The following is a 23,794-nucleotide window of genomic DNA, read 5'->3' on the forward strand; positions in this document are numbered from 1 at the left end:
TGCATGTGCACCCTATTCAGACAAATCATCTTGGTTTAACAGGCGCATGACTATAGGATTCCAATGGCTCCCATATTTTATTAAATTTATTTAAGGCACTTAGGCTCCTTTTACAAAGGTGCACTAGGGCCTTAACACGCGGAATAGCACACACTAAATTGCCGCGTGCGCTAGCCGTTACCACCTCCTTTTAAACAGGTGGTAATAATTTTGCTAGCACGCGGGGTAATTTTGTGCGTGCACTAAAACCGCTTGCACACCTTAGTAAAAGGAGCCCTTAATCTTTCAGCAGCAGCATGCTCAAATTTAGCAGTTAAACAGTATTCCACCAAGTTAGAATATATATCATTGATAATCCTTCCAATGTTTCAAGATAACTTTAATGGCCAAATTTAGCAATATTCTCAATAATTTTGATTGATTATTATCAGATAATGATTGCTGAAGTCCAAAATGTCCCAATACAATGCCATTTAATGTTAGCAGTTCCTTGATTCTTAACAGGGTACAAATAGTATCCCATACTTGTAGCCAATAATCACGTATATGCTCACAATAGTATAGTTAATGAATTAAAGTGCCGACCCCTTTAAATACAACCATTTATTTGATTTATTGCTTTTAATTTTGGCCAATTTATATGGAGTCCAAATGGCTTTGTGAAATACAAAAAATAGATTGTTTAATTGCAGCCGTTCTTAATGATTTATGAATGGAAATCCAGATTTGCTCCCAACATTGCTCCTTCTTAATGTCAAATTGCCATGTATTTTCCATTCCTTTGGGATGAGATAATGCATTTGTCTGCAATATTTTTTACCATTTAGAGGCCGCCCCCTTTTTAGACGTTATTACTGACATGAAAGACAGCAGACTTGGGATGGAAGAAGGGAGCGGTTTGTGTTTCAAAAAAGCATTAAGACTGTGTTGGAGTTGTATCCACTTATAAAATTGATTAGGGGGTAACTTATATTCATGCTGCAAATCATGAAAGAATGACCACTTGTCATCTCTATGTAAGTGATAAATTGAGCATATACCAGCCTGTTGCCATAATGGCCATTGCACCATCTCCCCTTGTATCTGGATTTGCTTATTGTTCCATATAGGTACATGAAGAGTGGTCTCCCATGGCATAGTGAAGCATTTCTCATTTTTCTTCACTAATGTCATTCTTCCTCACATCTGTTATGATAGCTTAGGAATCTGTTAAGCTATGATCTTGTCAGGTATTTTCACCTTCACATGGCTAGGATCACTAAGCTCTCATGGTAGGACCCCCCCATGACTGAAAAGAAGCAGCTGTGGCTCATTGGGTAAAAGCCCTTTGCTTATCTTCCAGATAATGTCAGAAAGTTCTGCTTCACACAGAGAGTGGTTGGCATCTGGAATACTCTCCCAGGGGAGATTATTGCAGAATCGACAGTCCTAGGCTTCAAAAGCAAACTAGATGCATATCTCCTTGAGAGAGGCATATAAAGTATGGTTGGCTATAAAATAAACCAGGTGTATACCTGGCAGGGCCTCCGCGTGTGCGGATCGCCGGACTTGATGGACCGAAGGTCTGATCCGGAGATGGCGCTTCTTATGTTCTTATGTCATGGGTTCAAATCCCAGCACACATTTTAATTGTGGCATTCTGCCTTGCAGGTGCACCTTGGTGATCTCACAATGAGGTCAGCATTGTGCAGCTGCACACCTCCATTTGCAATAAAGTAGAAGCCATGCTAAGGTCTTTATATGTTTTATTCAGTTTTTAAGCTTTTGCAAATGAAGTTATCTATATTTTTTCATGTGCTTTCCTTGCTTTCAGTAATGAGCTGATTGGAACACTGTTTAGTCAGGAAAAAAGGGTAGCTTTTTAGCAAGAAACGTAAAGCTGTGTTTTTCATGTGCTATGCTTCAGTTAATGGACCTTTTGCTCTAATTAGCAAATAGCATTGCTGTTTGTCCACAAAAATAGAAGGTTTTGCATGCAATATATCTGTTTTGATGTGCCCTGTTTATGTGGTACCTTTTTAAATGTATTTTGAGCTTAATAAAGCAAAAATAAAAACCCAGAAAGCTATTTAGCAGATCGCATTAAGGACATCCAAACTGTGCCTAAGTTCCGTCCATAGAACTCAAGTCTATCTGAAGCCCAAACTATGCTAGACTTCCTTTACAATGCCTATAGGACCTAGTTTTACAATTGCTATTGTCAAAAGCACCCCTCAGAGCGGAGTGGACTTGTAACAAAAGCTATGCTCTGGGCATGTTCCCTACCACCAGAGATATCTTAAGATCTTTTAACTGTGCCCTAGGCAACCGCCTAGGCCTGGGAGCAAAAGGTAAGTATGGGCTTTCACCACTCAATGCAATATACAGTCCAGTCAGAATTCTTTCAAAAACATGATAATAGTTTTATTCCGCTATTGATGGTCACAAAGAATAAAGCATACAGGTCTCGCATGCAGCACTTCACAGAATCCAGTTTTCAAAAGTGTAGGAAAAATAAAGATTCAAAGTTTCTCAAAAGAACAAATAAACTGATCTGTCTCACCTGAGACTATGTACACTGGCTCAGCACAGAGACCAGCTTGGCATTTCAGAAAGAAACAAAAAACAAAACAAAACTGTTCTCTTGTAACAGGGTTCCAGACATGTAGGATATTTTTACAGCAGGCACATGACTCCCTATCATATCTTTAGAACAGCAGACAGTTCATATTCTTCTGAGCTTGTCACAAGACCGTTTTTGCTAAGGCTGCTGAGTGCCTGAGATATGGTCCCAGTTAGGCAGCACAGCTGAGAGAAATTCTGTAATTGCTCTGCCCAGCCACGGCACACACAGGGAGGATTAACATAGTAGAGCATTCAAACAGTTCCATATACTTTAGCTCAAACGTTCTATGGTCATAATAGTAAGTCTTTCAGGTAAGTATTCTCCTCAGAAAATCTACAGTTTAGCTTCCTTGTCAAAAGAGCAGAACACACCAAGCACTCCCTGCTCAGAGAATGTGAAACCAAAAAAAAAAAACCACTGGCTGTTTCTCCAGCTTCTTACTTTTCAATTAATGTCCATGGGCTGTACCTGCCCCTCAGTAATGGAGCCAGCTTCCTGCACTTCCATTCCTTCCAACAGCTCTAGAAAATAACTGGTAGAAGTAGGAAGGCTTTCTTCTACCTCCTGCATGGGCCAGTCTGGGATGTCAACCCCTGCTTCCTTGTCCCAGGGCTCTTGCACTGCTTTGGGCTGCTGGAGTGACTCACCCTAGTCACTCTCTTCTCCCCCTGCTGCTTGCTTCAGCCTGCTTTTAATCAGCCCACAGCCAATCCCCTTCAGCCTGTAGAGGGGGATGGGCTTTGGTTCCATTGCAGGCTTTCCTTGCCTGTTCTGTCTAGGTTTTTTAGGCTCAGCTAGTTTCTCTTTGCCTGCCTTAGCTGAATGCTGCTGTTGCCAGTCTGCCTGCCCCTGATCCAGATCACCACTGCTCTGGTCATACGGGCAAGGGAGGTCAGCCTCAAGTTGGTCACCAGAATTAATCTGGTCAGCTCTTCTGCACCAGATCCTATTAGGGGCAAAACTAGTGTTGGTGCTAGGTTTGTCACACTATGCAACTTGCTAGCTCACTGTGTAGCACACTGGTTAAACCTACAGCCTTCTACTCTAATGTTGCTGGTTCGAATCCCAGTCTCACTCTCTGATAGAAGAGAAATAAATAAAAGCATTAAACAATTCCAACTCCCAGTATCACAATTATAATGAAAAACACTATAAAATCGCCATTCTAATAACATCATAATAATAAAATATTATAACATTAAGAACATTGTTTGGAAGTCTAACTCTCGCCTAAAACCCGATTCTCTAAAGCAGTGTTTTTCAACCTTTTTATACCCATGGACCGGCAGAAATAAAAGAATTATTTTGTGGACCGGCAAACTACTAAGACTGAAATTTAAAAAAAAACACATTTCCGCCCCGTTTCCGCAAGCTCGGTCCCCGCAAACTAACTGATCCCATCCGCACAAGCCTCAGTTATGATTTTATATTGAACATATTCCAGTACCTCCCCTCTTTTCCCCATCTTAATCCAGCAGATACCTTCCATCACCCTACTCCCTCCATTCCTTATTCAGCATCTTCTCCTTGTCTCCCTATTCCCCCTTTACCATATCCAGCATATCTCTTCTGTCTCCCTACTCCCTCTACCCATGTCCAACATCTTACTTCTGTCTTCATACTCCACCCTCCTGTTCAGCATTTTCCATGTCTCTTTGCCCCCTGCAAGGTCCAGCATCTGTCTTTGTGTCCCTATTCTTCCAACTCCCACCTAGTTCCAATAACTATCCTCCCCCAAGGGGATCCACCATCTCCCTTCTGTCACACCAATCCCCCCCCCCACAACACGTGGGAATCCAGCATATCTTATTCCCTCCCTTTGCTGCTGGCCCCAGAGTGACTCCAGTGTCACAATGGCTGGTCTCACCATAACTGACACTAAATTGGAAGCAGCCTGGTTCTTAACAGTTTACTTACAGTTCCCTTGCCCAGAACTCTGAACGAAGACAGAAGCTGCGGGACCTTTCCTCTTGCCTGCATTGCTATTCGCTATAAGCTCTGCCGGTTTCAATCCTGCCCCTCAAACACAGGAAGTCACTTCAGAGGGGGGCGGGATCAGGATCGGCAGAGCCTATAGCGATGCAGGCAAGAGGAAAAGTCCCGCGGCTTGTGTTTCTTTTTGCTGTCTGCAGCCGATCCTAAGCCCTGGAAGGGAAAGGGGAAGAGATGCCGATGGGAAATTTAACCGCGTCGATCTCACCGGCCCTCTGCGGACCGGCGGTTGAAGAACAGTGCTCTAAAGGACATCTCAAAAATGGGACATCTAAACAGTGCTGGGCGTGATTCTACAAAGGATGCCTATCTTGGATGCCTAAACTGCACCTAACTTTAGGCGCGTGTTGCAGAATCAGGGCCTTTATGTGTAACTCACTTTTAGACTCCTGAATCTATAATAAAAAAACCTAAGCACGCATGCGCACTCGCGCCGCGTGTTCTCTGATCCCTGATCTGTCGGGATGTGGCGGCACGAGTGCGCATGCGTTAGATGGCGCGGAGTGGGGGGCCGGCACTTAGGGGAAGGAGAGCAGTCCCGGGATTCGGCCGGCCCCGGCCAGGCAAGACCCCCCTTCCTTGCCGCATCCAGGCCCTGGTGGTCTCCCCCGGCAGAGAAGGAAAGACAGCTCGGCGGTGGGTTGACGTGACATTGCTAAGGCGGCTTGAGGCGCCGCCGTGGCTGTCAGTGCATGAAGGCTGCCGCGGCTTGAGGCGCCTGCAGGACGCGGCGGCTGTCGGCGGAGGACAGACGCTAAAGGAGGTAAGGTGTGCTTCTCCGTGGCCCTCTTTGGCGACTTGGCAATGGAGGCAATCAAGATAGGCTGCCGGCGTCAGGCTCTTCCCTCTGCAAGACCCACCTATGCGGAAATAGGAAGTTGAAACAAAGTGGCGGACTCGCAGAGGGAAAGCGACGACGACGGCAGCCTTTCTTGATCGCCGCCACTAAAAGATGGAGCACTGTAGTAGTTTGTGATATTTGCTTATCACAGACTTGAAACATATTTATCCAAAAGAGCAAAAGCCCGTGGTGCACAACTGGAACCTGCTCAGGCCATGGAAACAAGGTAGCATCATTGCTGGGTCTTTGAGCTGAAAAGAAATATGTATGACCCTCTCTGTGCAAGTCTCTAAAATCATTCACTTTTATTTCAGAACACAGGTCTTTCCAGTACACACTTCCTGTACTCAGAACACAGCATAAAAGAATCATGGTATATACTTTCCAATAAAGCCTTGCTTTGGCTTCTGCCAGTGGCACAAAATCAATGAGAAAGCCTCTCACACATTGCTAGATGACGAAAGCCTAGAAATCCATTTCTGCAGACACGGGATGTCCTATCATGTAGCAGACATGAACCATAATGCAAGGCATTCCTTCTTTCTGGGGACAGGGAAATATCTTCTGCCACCGAAGAAAGACAGACAGACAGAGAGACAGAAAGAAATACAGAAAGAAAGAAAGGGGGCAGGGAGGAGAAAGAAAGAAAGACAGACAGTGGACAGGGAGAGAGACAGAAAGAAAGATAGACAGGGGGAGAGAGACAAAGAAAGAAAGACAGACAGGGGGAAGGGAGAGCGACAGACAGAAAGACAGTCAGGGGGGCCAGGGAAAGAGACAGAAAGAAAGACAGACAGAAAGAAAGAAAGGGGGCAGGGAGAGAGACAGAAAGAAAGAAAAAGAAAGAAAGAAATGCCTAAGTCTACACATCTATTCTAGCACCCGTTAATATAACGGGCTAAAAAACTAGTAAAATATAAAATTGATGAGGAAGAGAAATATAAAGAAATACTTAGGGGCAAGACTGGAAGAGGAATAGTACTTATCACATCACCTATTTTATAGCCACAGTAAACTTCTGTTTTTCTTTGTAGTGTATTATAATGTGAGTCTCAGATTTAAAAAAAAAAAATAATCTGTATGAGTTATCATATCATGAATGTTAGTGCAATACAAATGGTTTTTTCTTAAAACTGATATCATTTATTTTGTTCCTTTTAGGGATTATGAAATTCCCATGGAGAGGTATGTCTTACACTACATTATACCCTTTTTTATATTTTGTAATTTTCTGGATAACCAGAGGACAGTGAGTCAATGATGGGTTTAGAAATGTGCCTTAGTGTCTATCTTAAGAGCCCAAAAGGATAGCTGAGATTTAATTTTCTGAAAGCAACATTGCCTCTGGTTTGAGGCACAATTGCTATGAGGATGAGCACATCCCTCTGTGTATTTTCAAGCTTGAAGATTTCCAAATGACAAGCCAATGAATTTTCCTCTCTTGGCATGTATTAAGAAGTATTCCAGGGCCTGCCTTCTCCATAGTGCAATCCAAGATACGACTTCAGTGTAATGAAAATCTCTGGATGCTGGACTTAAGTAGACTGCTCAATGTCTAAGATCTATCCTATCTTATTTTGTCTGAAAAGTGTGAGAGGTGTTGCCTCCCTAAGGAGGGGATGCTGGTGTCAGTAGAAAGGAGCACTGCACTGAAGGACCTTTATGATCCCTGCATGGAATCTAATTTAAAAAAAAAAGATTTTGAGGGTTCAGCCATTGCACATCAAGCAGTGGTCTGTGGTGGCTATATGGCTTGAGTCTGGTTTTTTGGTAAGTAAACCAGCTTCTGGAGCCTGTGTTGAAGGATTCTTCTGACATAACCTCAATGGTGGACTTGGGTTCAGTCTTTGTTGGATACGCTGTATGACTTGATTCATACTTCAACAAAGTCATGGTCTTTATTGGTGGCAGAGAAAAACTATCTCTGTCTTTGGAACTGATCAGTAGATGTAGCTTCTAAAGCTAGGCTTAGTAAGCTTCTTTTAAGGGTAAATTTCTCTTCGGAGAGGATTTGGAGAAGCTAGTGACAAATTTAGGTTATTCCAAGATGTCAATATTTCTAGAAAACAAGTTTTGTGTGACTTCGCAAGGTGGGCCTTCTAGGGGTCATTTTAGGAATTTCAAGAGGAATAGGAAGGCAGGGTGAGTGCCACTTAGAGATCTCATTTTACGAGGATGCAGATGTAATCAAGACATTGTACCAGAGCAGGAGCCCATCATGGATAACAATGAGAACTTGGGGGAACACACTCTGGTAGCTCCCAGAGTCTAGATGGATCCAGGTAACTTCAAATCAGTGTGTGCTCAAAGTTGTTAATGATGGCTGTGCCCTAGGTTTTGCTCATCATCTGTCTGATATGTTTCTGGAATCACTGTGTAATTCAAGCACCAAAGCAGCGGCAATCTGGAGCACCTTGGACAGATTGAAATCTGCAGGAAGTTGTGCTGGACCGCTTAGATTAGCAGGGAACAGTGAGGTATTCCATTTACTTTGTAATGCCCAAGAAGGAAGGCACTTTTCTTTCCAGTTTGGACTCGAGGTGGTCAGTCATGCCTTAAGAATTCATCATTTTCACATGGAGACCTTGGGTTTGGTGATTGTAGTAGTTCATCAGGAAGAATTCTTGACATCCCTAGATCTCATGGAGGCATACTTCACATTCCCATAAGGAAGTATCCATCAGCATAAGGAAGTATCCATCAGCATTTTCTCAGATTTTTAGTCTTGGAGCAGCATTTTCCATTTCAAGCCCTACCATTGGGTTGACTTTAACTTCAAGGATGTGTTCCCATGATGATGGTGGTAGTTATGTCTGGAATGAGCTGTAGAAACTCAAGGAAAGAAAATTGGCAGGTAAAACTAATTTAACCTTTGTGATAATATATTCTAGAGCAATTTTATAAGCACCTACTTGCCTATGTAAAATGCTGTTCTGCATGCTCATATCACCACTTCATGGGGTGGTGAGAGAGGAAAAGGTGATATATGTATCTTAATGCTTTTCAGCATCAAGGGAAAAATGATACACTTTGTGATGAGTTGGGCAATGTCGCTTACTGTACTTAGCTTCCAAAATAAGGCTATACTTTCTATCTGCTGCTGCTACTATCATGTTACATGAAAAGATTGCATTGTGTTTTTCTTTCTATAGCATTTCAACCTCAAACCAACATCTAATTCCTATGGCTGGATTCAAAAGCTAAAAACAAAAATAAAACAAGCGACGAGGACTATAGAAGACAGATGGATCTGCCTTCCGGTGAAAGTCAAAAGACTTATTACAGGCATGCTTATGGAATTTATTTTTAAAAAAATCTTACAGATAGAAGGACTGAAGAAAATGTTGATTGCTGCTTCTAATCATGTCGATAAAGCCTTGAATATGGCCTGCTGTCATAAGCATTCTGTGAAAAATGCAAAGAGCCAGCCATCAGTGTGTTCTTAAGAATCCAATATTTCACTGGCTGTACTATGCCATGTTATACTGATTTTCAAAATGGACTTGTTTAGCACAGCAGACCAAAATATCATCGACTGCATACAAATTCAGAAAAAAAAATCAACGTTCACAGAGTTAAATTTACAAAGTGAGAATATAAAGGAATACATTATATATTTTTTTATTTTTTCCTCCAAGTTTACAGCATTTTTTTAATGTCAAACACTCCTGATGAGAGAAAATGATTCTATGCAACAAACATGTTGATTATCATCTCATTTTCAAGCACTTGCCTTATCGCTTTACTGTGGGTATTGGCTATGCAGTCCCAGTTTAGTTCACTAAGGGGCTTTTTTTATTTTTATTTTTTTTACTAAGCTGAGGCAGCAAAAAATGATTTATTGTGGGGTATGCTGAGGCATCCTGTGGTGATTTTGGAATGTATGCACACTACCCACTTGCTAAATAATAAATTATTTTTTGGTGCTGAGAGTTGGTTTGAGGAAAGAGAGTGGGTGTGTTTTGTGCTAATCAGTTGGTGCACCTACCTGTGGCATAGCCACAGGTAGGTTCAGGTGGACCAGGGCCCATGCAATGTAGGCTCAGCCAAAATTTAATTTAGCGTGGCTGATGGGGATTCCCAAGCCACACCAGTCGAAGACTCCTCTCCGCTGATAGAACTTGCATGTTGGATGGCCATTGCTACTGTCCCAGAGCTGCTGCTGCTGTGACCAACCACAGCCCCCCCCCCCCCCCCCCCGCTCAGTTTTCAGGCCTCTGTAAAACTGAGCATACATGTGTGGAGGCTGGCAGCTGCCCAACATGAAAGCTTTTTCGGTGGGAGTCTTCAGCTGGTGGAGCTTTGAGGATCCATGCCTGCTCAGGTATGTCACTTATTTGGGGGATGGGTGTCACTGGGGGAGGTAGAAATTAAATTTGGGTTTTCTTTAGTTAGTGGGGGTAGGGCTACACTACTGGCAGTTAACATTGGCATGGACTAATCAATTAGTGCATGAGCCCTTACCATCTACATAGTGGGTGGCTGCAGGGGCTCATAAGCTAATGGGAAAACTAGCATGTGGCCATTAATAGGAAAATTAAAAATATAGGCTTTTTTACCCCAGCGGTAAAAATGGCCACTTTTTACCATGGTTTGCTAAAAGGGCCCCTATATGTTTATAGTTAAAGGTTGTACTCTCTACCTGTAATAAATGCACTTTTTATACCATGATGCCAAATGAAGCCTACATTTTCTCATTTTTGCCAAGTCATGTTTGGCAACAAGCTTAAAATAACTTATTCCATATCATCACAATAGCTTTTGAAAGACTTATCTACGGTACTGATGTTCATTATTTCTGGGTAAAGCAGTAAATTATCTCCAATAAATTTCAAGACAAAATGAGAAGTTGCACTCAGAACTAAAAGAGCCTATTTCTGGGGTGCACCAGTCTACAGTCCTAGCACACCCTGGTATTCAACATTTGGTGAAGCCGATATTGAAATAAATATATGGCTTTCGGCTGGTACCAACTGCAAAATTCTCCCCCTCACCCCTTTACATTTACTTCTATAAAATGCTATATGACAAGAGTTGGCTAATTTTGAGTGGAATCTGGGACAGACTAGGGCCAAGCCAAAAAAGTACATGTATATTGACAATAATCATCTGCTAGCCACACAAATTACAAATATAACTCTATATGAATAAGAAATATGTATAAAATTGTGTGTATATTCAGTGGATGCTGCTGTCACGCAACTTTATATCGATGGTTTAGAAAACAGAAACAAAGATTGTGAGGGTCATATTCATGCAGACAGGTGGCCTTATAGGACTTTTCAAATATTAGGATAAGAGACAACATTTAGTTTTACCTGTTTCTTTAAGACCATGGCTAAAAAAAGACCTTGGTATAAGATTTATGGATGAGCAGGTCAATAGAATCAAATTGAAATCAAGTATATATTAAAACAAAGGGAGCAAGATAGAAACACTAGTCAAAGCTTCACAGGGGCTGGGGTCTTAGTTGCAGATCCTGTAATTTATCCCCACCTGAATTTAAAAGCAGTTTTTCTACTAGTTTGTTTGTTTTATTTATACCCCACTCTTATCCAGGGTGAGTTACACATTCACATACAAAAATGTAAAATTACATGTAACAGACAAGTCGAATCAACGACAAACACCTACAAAACAGGAAAAACAATCCAGACAATAAAATACATCAGTGACCAGCACCCTACTATCATCAATCTCTATTCTTCCTCATTCATTCAGTCTCAGACCCTGTATTTCATCTGACAAAACAAATGCCTTTTGAGTAGTCTCTTGAAATTCTAGATATTCTTGTTATTGTTGGTGAATATACTCGGGGAAGTTATTCCATTCTCTAGGCAGTCTTAGGGGCTGATGCAGAAAGCTTTGTAGTACAACTGGTTCAGTATGTGCCTGTACTGCAAAATTAGTGATCCAAAAATACCACAACATACCATCAGCATGAGCATGCAAAATACTGTTGTGTTAAAATTGCAGCAGTAATCTGTAGCCTATTGCTAAATGTCACTCTTCCTATCAGTGCCTTGGCGGTGATTGGCACTCACAATTCCTCCCTGACCAGACGACTTAAAAAAATTCTCCCTGGTGTCTGGTAGGACCTATCTGACCACCAACCTCATGCAATAAATGAGGCAGGAGCAAAGTCCACTCCCCTTCCTGTGGCACCTTTGTCTTTATAAAAGAATGGTGGTAGCCGACCCTGCATGTTGCATCTTGGGATGAGACGTAGCGGGGTCAGTCTGCTATATAATGGAGGGGTCTACTTCACTCCAAACTTCCCTTGCTGCTCCAAACCCAGCAAAAAGTTTCCTGCATTGTACATGTTCAAGAACATTTTTAAAAAAAATTATATTACTGTGGAATTTGTAATGACCACTTTACCATTCATTTTAACGTAGGGCTCAGTCATGGTTTATGTGTGAGGTAACACGCTTGATGATACACTTTCTGTATTGCTTGGCCAGTAGTTTTCACTTTAAATCTGTGGTAACCACATAATATTTTTGTGGTAGCTTTCTGCATTGGCCTTGACTTAGACCTAGATTCACTAACCTGCATTTCGTCCACGATCCATGGCCGAACCATGCAGGCCCGACGAATTCCCAAAACAGAAACATTTAAATGAGGGCGATCGGAGGAACGCCCCCCTCCAACCACACGAATCACTAGTGTGTGATCCCGACGCATGCACAGACCATCTGGAGATGGTCTGCGCATGTGTCTAGCCATGAGCCGCAACTTTTTTTGTTTTTACTTTAGCCCAGTGAGCCCGTGGTTTTAACCCACTTTAAACCCGCGGGTTAAAACCACAGGCGCTCAGTGCGGGAAAGGGCAGGAGAGATTCGGGGTAGCAAGCAGTACTGGGATCAATCCCACTTTGCTCCAGAGCATGTTTTTTCTCAGATCACAGATCAGGAGATCGGGGCAGAAAAGCAGGGTGGCAGGCAGAAGAATCTGGGCAGAGAGCAGGGTGGCAGGCAGGAGAATCAGGGTAGAGATCAGAGAAGCCAGAGCAGGAGAATCGGGACAGAGAGCAGGGTTTTAGCACAAGCGACTGGTCCTCACCAGTTGCTTGTTTTTTGATCGGCCAGCCAGTCGGAAAGTGTAGTGAATCGCGTCCTTCCTGCTTTGCATGCCGATTCCCCTCATTTGCATGCGCGGATCGGAGGATGATCGGGACACAGGTTAGTGAATTGGGTTGGAGAGAAATCGGGTCGTAAAGGGCTTGCAAACTGATCGGTACATGATTGGTTTGCTTAGTAAATCTAGCCCCAACTCCCTAATCCTATAAAAAGCACCCAAAATTGTGCACGCATTTTAATTTAATAATGATCTAATTGGCTTGTTAAAATGTCAATTATTGATGCTATTATTGGCATTAATTAGAATCAATTAAGGGTTATGTGCCTAAATTTTATACACGCGTCAAGAGGACATGGAAATGGGTGGGGATTGGGTGGATCTGGGGTGTTCCTTAAAATTACACGCATAATTACAGAATTAAGGCCTCTGTACCTAAATTTAGATGTGGTCATGTGCACCACGTTTTCATTAGTGCAAATGGCCACGTCTACATTTAGTTGCGTTTCCTGGGTATAAACTCTATTCTATAAACCAGTGTCTTGCAAACTTTCTGAAGCCACAGCACCCTAAACTGGGGGCCGCGGCTCGAGGGCATCCGTAAATACACAGACATTGATGTGATGACAACATGCACATGCGTGATATCATCATATGCATGAAGGCCCTCCAGATGGGGTCCTGAGCCGCCAGCGGGGGAATGCTGGAAGAGAAGATGCACAGAGAGGAGGAGAGGCGCTGGCGCCAGCTGACTGCCACAAGAGGCATATCCTTTAGGCAGTCAGCTGGTGCCTCTCCTTCTCCCCGGCATCTCGCAGCACACCCAGAATCTCACTGTGGCACACTAGTGTTCTGCGGCACACAGTTTGCGATACTTTGTTATAAACCATGCCTAACTTTAAGCATGGCTTAGAAAACAGCACTTTTTTTGTGCCATATACATATAGAATTTAGCTCCAAATAATGAAACATCTCTCCTATTCCATTTATTTAAAATGCATATGTGTGTTAGGGATATGCAGCCATAACACTTTTGCTTTGTAGCGTTTCTCCATGTCATTTCTATGAATGCTCATTATGTCCTTAAGAGTTTAAACTCTTCTGGAAAGAGAATGTTTACAAAATGTGCATGCACTTTAAGATCTAGTGGGATGAGGATGCAGGATGTTCACATCCATGTTACACGGGTTCTCAGTCTCAGTCAAAAGGCCAAGAAGGGACCCTCCTCAGTTCTTCACTCTGATTTTATTTCATCTTAGACAAAAAGAATGAATAAATAGTTAAAGCAAAGCCTTTCTGCTGATATTTAGTGAGGTGTTCTCTGATCCCTGATGTCTTATTTTGAAATGTTAAATTATATAGCTGGCCCAATGACTTAGAGGCAGTGTTGCATACTGCCATGTGGGAAGCTTGGGTTTAATACTGCAGTTTGATTTTTATATCCCAGTACCATTCATGGCCCCTGGGAGAGATGTTTGTGCGATTATGTTGAAGTGATTTTGTAAATCTTTGATATTTTGTGAGAGGCAGTATGTCAAATTAATTCATCTAATAATGGCAACACCTAATGGCCAGACATGAGGAGCATATCTTTTGAGCTCTAGAGCAGTGGTCCCCAACCCTGTCCTGGAGGGACCACCAGGCCAATCGGGTTTTCAGGATAGCCCTAATGAATATACATGGAGCAGATTTGCATGCCTGTCACTTCCATTATATGCAAATCTCTCTCTTGCATATTCATTAGGGCTAGCCTGAAAACCTGATTGGCCTGGTGGTCCTCCAGGACAGGGTTGGGAACCACTGCTCTAGAGGAAACTGTGGTATGTAATCCCTGACTTAAGAAATGTCCCTATGATTTGATGACTGGCCTAGGTGGGAAAAAAGAAGGGTTTAAAAGTACAGAAGAGATACTTTCACTGGAGTATACTTGGAGGAGTATAGGCAGTCCCCGAGTTACAGACACCCGACTTAAGTACAATTCATACTTAAAAACACGGTTACGACTTCGTTTGATTTCACTGAGCAGTATTTCTGGTGGCATAGACTCCTACAGCAGATTCACGAATGATGCATGGCCACATTTAATAATAATAATAACTTTATTCTTGTATATCGCATTACCATGGAAGTTCTTTGCGGTTAACAGATGAAGAGACTGTACATTTACAGCGAAGTTACATTTTCGGTGATGCTACATTTACAGTGAAGTTATTTTTACAGCTAGGTTACATTTGCAATGAAGTTACATTTGCTGTAAGTTACATACAGCGGTATTACATACTGCAGTGTTACATACGGCGGTGATACATACTGCGGTGTTCGATAAGGCAGAGCAGAGGCATTTAGTATGGGGGTAACGAAGACGGGATAATTAGATTGAGTGATCCATTTTGTTAAGCCATTTAGTGGCTAACAAGATTGGAGGAGTTGGAAAGTCTGGAAGTAAGTCAAGGTCAGAAGAGGGGGGGGAGAAGTTAGAGGAATTTGTCAAAAAGGTAGGTTTTGATTGACTTAGAACAGTGTGTGGTTGTGCATGTTGTACCTTAGAGGGAACACTAGGGACAATTGGTCCTTTTGTCAGCTGGGAGCGGAAGTAAGCAGCAAGAATCTCAAAATCTACATGTTCTGAGTTACCTACAAATCTGACTTAAGAAAATCTTTAAAAACGTAACTTGTTCTTAACCCAGGAACTGCCTGTCGTGTTCTTTATTTTATTTTTTTATTTATTCAATTTTTCTATACCGTTCTCCCAGGGGAGTTCAGAACGGTTTACATGAATTTATTCAGGTACTCAAGCATTTTTTCCTGTCTGTCCTGGCAGGCTCACAATCTACCTAATATACCTGGGGCAATGGGGGGATTAAGTGACTTGCCCAGGGTCACAAGGAGCAGCGTGGGTTTGAACCCACAACCCCAGGGTGCTGAAGCTGTAGCTTTAACCACTGCGCCACACACTCCCCCTGTAATTCTGTTTATGCAGGCATTCCTAAATCTCAATTGAAGCGGCTTCAGACCTTACAAAATACTGCAGCTTTTTATGTAGAGTCCATAAATATAACCCATTAGCAGTCCATTACTGCATTTGGTTCAAAATGTTATGTTTGGCACACAAGGTATAGCACCTGCATATGCCCCCAATTCTTATCTTCACTAACCATTCCTTATACCAGGGCTACTCAGTTCCGGTTCATAGGCAGGACAGGTTTTGAAGATCTCCACAATGATAAGAGAGATTTGCATACCGGGGGCGGGGCGGGGGGGGGTAGGCAGTGCATGCACATCTCTCGTTATGAATATCCTGAAAACATGTTCTGCCTGTGGACCTTGAGGACCGGAGCTGAGTAGACCCAGCTTAGGGCTAGATTCACAAAGCAAACCGATCATGTACCGATCGTTATCCTAGGACAAGCAGGCAGCATATTCTCAACATGTGGGTGACGTCACCAATGGAGCCCTGCAGCAAACAGCATTAAAGCATTTTGTGATATTTTCCCTGTTTATATGCTCTTAACTGTATACTGTTGAATTTTAAGATTTTTTTCTATGAAGGGGTGTGGGATGGGTATGAAAGCATTAGCCATCTAGCACATTATAATTACCATACACTAACCCCCTCTTCTACGAAACCGCACTAGCGTTTTTTTAACGCAGAGAGCCGCGCTGAATGGCCCACACTGCTCCTGACACTCGAGTTCCTATGAGTGTTGGGACCAGTGCGGGCCATTCAGCGCGGCTCTCTGTGCTAAAAAACGCTAGCGCAGTTTCGTAGAAGAGGGGGGTAACTGTCGAGCATTGAAAGTTAAACAAAAACACACGAACGTTCATCGGCAGACTATTAATTACTTGCACAACATCTATTACAATCTTCCCAACAAAATCTCCTTTCAATTCCTTCACTACGCCACTTATTTTATGATACGACATGTAAAACAATCTTTTCTGTAGTAGTCCCAACTTTATGGCACATATCGGGAATAAAACCTCCTTACCCACATACAGGATGAATCTAAAGACCTTTCTATTTAAGGATGCCTTTGCTCCTTAAGAATTGTTTGATCCAAGGTAGTTCAACTGTTTCCCCTTACACCCTCCCATTGTGTAAGTCCTTTTGATTTATATTTATTTACTTGAATATTGTATTTTCCCCTTCTCCCTTTTGTGTCTCTAGTTAATATGTTCTTTGTTTATTTATCCTTTGTTTGTTTATTTATTTTTGTGTTTTGTTTTTTTTTAATCCATTAATTTTAACTTAGGTTTGTAAACCGCTTAGACCAAGGGTGGGAAAATTTTTGGACTCATGGGCCACAATAGGTTCTTAAATTTGACACAGGGACCGGACTATGAGCAGATGAATGGAGCGTTTGTGTGAACTAATATAAATTAAATGTAAACGTCGTAACGTGTTTACTGTTCACACAAGGGAGGCTTAAGTTCTTTCCACATACAAAAAAGGCCAGAGCCTATGGAAAAGGGAGACAAAGTTTTTTTTTCACTACCTACAGTTTCCACCCCTACACTGGTCATAAACATACACAAGAAGAGAGGCAGGAGGAGCACGTTCCTTTCACTGATTGTTTATGGAAGGAAGATAAATACAAGGCAATGACAAACGAGGGGGAAGGGGAGAAACCTGCTCATGACCTTACAACTATAGGGATAAGACCTCCTTCTCTTCCTTGGTGATTGGTCTGCTGAAAAATTAGCTATATGGCCGAGATCTAACTGGTTTGATATATTGGCATTCTGCAAGAGGAAGGGATGTCAAGCGGCGCTTACGTGCCTAACTTATACTTCAGCTTTCCAAGCGTCTGAAAGTGATAATCACCTTCTCTGACGCAAGAGTTTGGGCGCAGTGTTACTGTTGGCATAGCGACGGACACCTCTGTGTAGGTTTGGGAGTTTCCACAGCAGTAATAAGTGCAGCTGTGGTGCGCTTGCACATTGTAACAGGTCTATTATCCTGCAGTGATTACATGTGAAAGACTTCGCTCTTTCCTGTAATGTTGCAAACTGTTACTTCTTCCCAAATTGAATTTATATAAGTAGCTGAGAATGGGCTTGTTTTTGAGTGTTCCAAACTTAGCGCGGGTCTCTTTGTCAGAGAAGAGTAAGCTCTTTTAACGCTGTTCAAGTGCAACAGGCTTCTTCCGGTAGTGATGAGACGGTACAAGTTTTCATTCTGACAAATTCAGCGGGCCGGATTAAAAAACTAAACAGGCTGGATATAGCCCACGGGCCATAGTTTGCCTATGTCTGGCCTAGATGTAATGATAGGTGGGATATCAAATACTTAATAAACTTAAAAACAAGAGCACATAGTGCCTTCTAAATAAACAGTGGTAAGTCCTCCTGTGTTAACTCTCAGCAAGTAGCATGTGCTAATGCAACATTAATGCAGGCGGACCGCCCTGGGTGCCATCTTCGTGAGGGTGCAGGCAGGCATTCATCATCCTCTCCGCCCCGCCCCCCACTGCTTCGTGTGCATGCCGTTTCCCTGTACCTCTGTAACACTCCTGGCGTGAGCAGCAACCCCCAAGCTGCTATCGTGCCAGTATCGGTTCTTCCTCTGACGTCACTTTCTGAACCCACGCCTAGGAAGTGACATCAGAGGAAGAGCCTATGCTGGCACGACAGCAGCAGGAGAAGACAGGGAGCCACCGCCCTCACTAGGCCACTGACTGCACTACCTGCAATTAAAAAAAAAAAAAAAGCATAACCCCAACCACTGCTGCACTAAATCTGGTCTTAGCATGAGGTAAAATTCAGCAGATTAGCCCAGATTCTGGTGCAGTTTAGAAAAAGAGACTCTCTGTGTGTTTCAGTGGGGATTCTTCTATGTTCAGCATGCTAAAAGCAGAGCTTTTCTTATTCTCTGTTGCACTTTGCACTGAGATGCCTTTTCCTATGCTTGTATTCTTCTGCGTAAATTACCTTCCCTTTTATCAAGCTGTGCTATAGGATTTTAGCACGGGCCGGCAAGGTAAGTGCTCTGACACTCAAAGGAATTCTTTGAGTGTTGGAGCATTTACCACGCTGGCTTGTGATAAAAGCCTCTAGCGCAGCTTGAGAAAAGGGGCCATTAATGAGAAATAAACCCACAAATTGCATTGTAATAATAATAAAAAAGGTTTTTAATTTTTTTTAACTTAATGATGATTATTGTGATTTCTGGTTTTGCTTTTATAATTACATTTTCTGTACCAGCAGTCAAATTTCTGAACTAGAGCATAATCCACCCAAAAAGGTGAGGTATGGAATTTTTGTTAGGAAAATGTTCAATTTATAATTTTTTTTTCTGTTGTACTTTTGTGAAACAGTCCTTTTTGAGTATATTTTAATATATTCTCAAAAGACCAAGGAGTATATCATTTTTTTATGGCCTGGTTCCAACAGTAATGATGGAAGGGAATGTAGAAACATAAAGCTATGAATAAACAGATGAAGTACAGTAATTACACACATCTAATATGTACAGTGCTAACAACAGCTATTGTAACCCAGTGGTTAAAGTTACAGCCTTAGCACCTTCAAGTTATGGGTTCAAACCCCTGCTGCTCCTTGTGACCCCCCATTGCCCCAGGTACATTAGATTGTGAGCCCGGCAGGACAGATGGAAAAATGCTTGAGTACCTGAATAAATTCATGTAAACTGTTATGAGCTCCCCTGAGAGAGTGGTATAGAAAACTGAATAAATAAATCTGAATACAAGAGTCCCATGAATGTGAAAACGTATTGTTAAATGCAAAATATGTCTTATAAGGCACCCAGATTCAGTTCCCCATGTGTCTGAACGTTAGGCACAGTCCTGATAATCATTGCAGACTTCCCCAAAACACTCCATGACTCCCAACTCAACCCATTCTCCTAAACTTAATCTACTGAACTACCTCATCTCCAACTGCTCTTTCTATTGCAAGGCAAAGATGCATGGAGTCTTGAAAATAATCCCTTAAGCACAGTGCTTCACATATTTTCCCCACTTTTATTTTTGACTCAGTCTCCCCTTACTCTTTTAGGCTTTAAGCTTAACTGGAACTAACCTCTACTGAGCTTACCATACCTTAAGCCTGTATTTTCTTATATGATAACTCCTACATAGCTCAACGATTGCATGGCAGTGCTACATCTGGCCAGTATCACCATTAAGCCGAGTCTCTAACTTTGTCCTCCATAGGCTTATTATGTATACTTCCTCTAGAACAGTGTTCTTTAATGTAAGGCCCTGGGGCTGATTGTGGCTCCTGGAAACCTGAGGTAATCTTCATTTGTTTTTGGTTTCTTTGGGTTTTATTTCCTGCTACACTCTGCCTCTTGGTCAAAGCTCTGGACAGAAAAGAGGAAATGGATGGTAGGAAGAACTGCATGCTTAGATAAGGTATTCCTCAGTAGATGAAGAGAATACATTTATAAATCAAACTTCCATGACAAAATACCACCAATGAGAAGTTTGAAGAGATGAATGTTATTAATAAATACTGGGAAACAAAAAAAACAAAAAACCAACCCCTAACAACTGCAAATCATTCTTAAGTCACAAATGGAGCAGTACTTGCCAAAAGGTATAGGGAAAGAGCCCCACTGTATAACTGACACCACAATGATATACTAATGTAATAATGATGAAGTATGTCCTCAGTCTGAGGTTGTAAGCTTGAGGAAGCACAAAGTTCAGAAAGAACCACAGCCACAATGCTTAAATTTCCTAGGCTTTTTCCTTAGTATAGCAGATCTCATCCCCTTTAATCCAGAAGAGAGCTAAAAACTTAGGCCCCCTATTATGAAGTTAGGCTTTTTTTTCCACCAGCCATAGCTGGTGGAATTCTATGAGCATTGGAGCTTTTACTGCTGCAGCTGGTGATAAAAAAAGCCTAATGTGGCTTTATAAAAGGGTGTGGTGTGGTTGTTGTTTTTTTCACTCTTAATTTGTACTATATAGTAATTTTGACAATGCTTTCTCTATTTCCTTCTACAGAGCTGTTTTCTACATGCAGCTCTGTTTTTATTCATTTTCACTAATTTACCTTTTAAAACAAACAATTAAGCAGTAGATGTGTATGCTTTTACTGTAGAAAGATGACGTGTTTCAAAATCTAACATATGTCCATTTTGGCTAACCTGTTGCAGGCTCCACTCCTGGGTGCATCAGGCAAAAGTTGGGGGCACAACCTTAAGCAACTATTATCAAATTTCAACCCAATTCACCCAGAATGAAGGCACCCTGACATGGATGAACTCAATAAGAACAGGCACTGTACCCCTAGGAAATAAGCATTAAAATGAACTCAAAGTAAAAACACCACATCTCCTAGTTTAGCTTTATTTTCTTCAAGATTCATCACTTATCTTTAAAATGCTTGTTGGACACTGGTTATTTTAAAGGACAGGAAGAACATTGTTAGTATTGAAAAACTTGAATGGTTTACAGAAATAAAATACAATACAGTACTATATTGCTCTGGAAGACTGGAAGAGATACTCTGTGGCATAAAGACAATAATGAAACAGAACATATTGAATAGACACAAACAGCCCCATTTAATACAATGTATATACAAATATCTATATAAACAATGTCAATGCTCTGATATTTAAATTAAAATAATTAAAATGATAAGGACCCCTTTTACAAGCCTATGGTAAGTGCACAGAAGGCCACAGGAATTGAATTGGCTTTAGTGCATTTCCAACAGCACCATTGCTACCGAGCCATTGCAAAAGACCCCTTCAGTGTGTAAACATAGCATTCTGCCTATAATCCAGCATGCATAGATTGAAATTCACAGAATTCTGATTTTCAGTGCACTATTGAAACTATCAAGAGTGCAAGCACAGCTAAAAAGTATGCCTGTTCCAGTTTTTCCTCAACTGCTCACGACGAATGTTTTAACGGGATTGTGAAAATAGCTGAAATGGGGAACGTATAGGAAAATAACCCAAACATCCAGGAATAGAGTGGGAGTGTACAAGAAAATGCATTATTATTATTTTCTTTATACTTTCCATAATATAGAACAAAGATCTGTTCTACTTTTTGCATCTTCTTTGCCTAGGAAGCTGCATGAACTGTGTATATTTGCTATATAAGTTGTAAGTCACTAAAAAGAGGCCAGCATTTTCCATCCCTTTCGTGGCAGTACACTTAACCAGAGAGATTTTTAGGACTACTACACTAAATATACACGAGATGGAGAACCGTAGCATGCATCTCCAGTAAGGTAAATCTTCCTCACATATATTTCCTACAGATGTCATGAAAACAAACTCGGTGTGCCTCCATGAGTGGGTTGCACTGCTCTACTCTATTAGAAACAAGTACATATTTACAAACATAAGCAGGACTGCTCATAAAATAACAGCTTAATTGCAATACTTTTTAAACTGGTTTTACAAATGTTCATTTCTTTTCCTCTTCTAACACATCCTTCACTGACAGCACTAAAGTAGAAACCAGGGAAACATAAGAGGTGCAGTAGAACTAGTGCTAGAGTCATGCTTTGAACTGTTCTTGGATGTTTTGCCTTTACTTTAAAATACCCTTTAATAAGCAACTGGCATTTTAAGCTGAAATTTGTTTTGTTCCATTAGTCCTGTGGTCAATTACAGAACAGGAGTAAGAATGAACTAAGGCAAGACCCCCATCAGCCACCAACAGTTTGATCATAGATGCTTACATTCAACTCACAATTCTGTATAATCAGGTGCTACCTGTAGTGAGCTTCTATACAAATCGAGGCACTAGACTGCAGCAGTGGCTAATGGAAGTGTCTGAAATACTAAGAACTGTAATGTAAGTTTTAAGCCTTTATGAATGAAAGGCAACCTACAAAAGATATACCATTTGTTTCAGCAGTATTTGAACAATTACAAGAGAAACTTGCAAAGAACATTAACTATACCCTCCTTTCTTTAGTTAAACTCAACAATAATGTAATTTGAGTAGTATTATATGTGAGGGAAAGGGGTGGTAAGGGAGAATTTCATTCTGTTTCAAAAAAGTTAAATGCATGCATACCTAATTCACATTTAGAATTGCCATGTGTGTGCTGCTGGCTATTAACTAGAATCCATTTCCAAACTGAATTAAGTTTTCTAGGTTTTATTAGTTGAATTGATCTTGAATTTCATTAATAGAACACATACTGGTAGCCTTAATCTCAAGTGCAGAGGGCATTAGCACAACATTTTCTATGAATATACAATGGCTTAAGGGCAACGTTGCTTCTTTAGTTTCAATCTGGCCCTGGAGCAGGACATCACTCAGCTCATCCCAACAAGCCAAAGTACAATACATGTAGGTAACAAAAATCTCATACACGAATACAGGATGTCTGGGGCGGTACTTGGAGAGACCTCCCAGGAAAGAGACTTGGGAGTTATGATCGACAAGTCGATGAAGCTGTCCATGCAATGTGTGGCAGCGGCGAAAAGGGCGAACAGAATGCTAGGAATGATAAAGAAGGGGATCACGAACAGATTGGAGAAGGTTATCATGCCACTGTATCGGGCCCTGGTGCGTCCAGCACTTGTCACCGTACATGAAGGACACGGTACTACTCGAAAGGGTCCAGAGAAGAGCGACTAAGATGGTTAAGGGGCTGGAGGAGTTGCCGTACAGTGAAAGATTAGAGAAACGGGGCCTTTTCTCCCTGGAACAGAGGAGATTGAGAGGGGACATGATCGAAACATTCAAGGTATTGAAGGGAATAGACTTAGTAGATAAGGACAGGTTGTTCACCCTCTCCAAGGTAGGGAGAACGAGAGGGCACTCTCTAAAATTGAAAGGGGATAGATTTTGTACAAATGTAAGGAAGTTCTTCACTCAGAGAGTGGTAGAAAACTGGAACGCTCTTCCAGAGTATGTTGTAGGGGAAAACACCTTCCAGGGATTCAAGACAAAGTTAGACAAGTTCCTGCTGAATCAGAACGCATGTAGGTAGGGCTAGTCTGTTAGGGTGCTGGTCTTTGACCAAAGGGCTGCTGCGTGAGCAGACTGCTGGGCACAAAGGACCACTGGTCTGACCCAATAGCGGCAATTTTTATGTTTAATGCTGAATCTTTCTGATGGATGTGGGAATACCACATAGTACTTGGCTTGAAGGGTGGGATTGGATTTCTACATTTTATAAATTGCTACATTCTGATGTAAATTGGATAAATGGGGGGGGAGGGGCGCTCATATGTCTCCAATGTAATAATGTCTACAGAAAATAATGATTGAATGAGTATGCCCAGTATTAGATCTATTCCACGTGTCACCTTTTAAATCCAACCCCTT

General features: G+C 41.7%; 1 protein-coding gene across 9 annotated transcripts in view; it reads left to right on the forward strand.

Moving 5' to 3' along the window:
• The window catches only part of LOC117358641 (prominin-1-A-like), a 256,473-nt gene extending 235,559 nt beyond the window's left edge, over window positions 1-20,914 (forward strand). For 8 of the 9 annotated variants that reach the window (XM_033940092.1, XM_033940091.1, XM_033940084.1 and 5 more), the window contains 2 exons: window positions 6,600-6,623; window positions 20,644-20,914. In XM_033940092.1, coding sequence (XP_033795983.1) covers window positions 6,600-6,623; window positions 20,644-20,794 — 175 coding nt within the window. In that variant the 3' untranslated portion in view covers window positions 20,795-20,914. Of the gene's footprint in view, window positions 1-6,599; window positions 6,624-8,590; window positions 10,291-20,643 lie in introns of those variants that run through there. The other variant, XM_033940090.1, reaches the window with a different exon arrangement.
• Window positions 20,915-23,794: the final 2,880 nt, after the last annotated feature.

The sequence above is a fragment of the Geotrypetes seraphini genome, chromosome 4 (genome assembly GCF_902459505.1).
Source record: "Geotrypetes seraphini chromosome 4, aGeoSer1.1, whole genome shotgun sequence".
Classification (NCBI taxonomy): domain Eukaryota; kingdom Metazoa; phylum Chordata; class Amphibia; order Gymnophiona; family Dermophiidae; genus Geotrypetes; species Geotrypetes seraphini.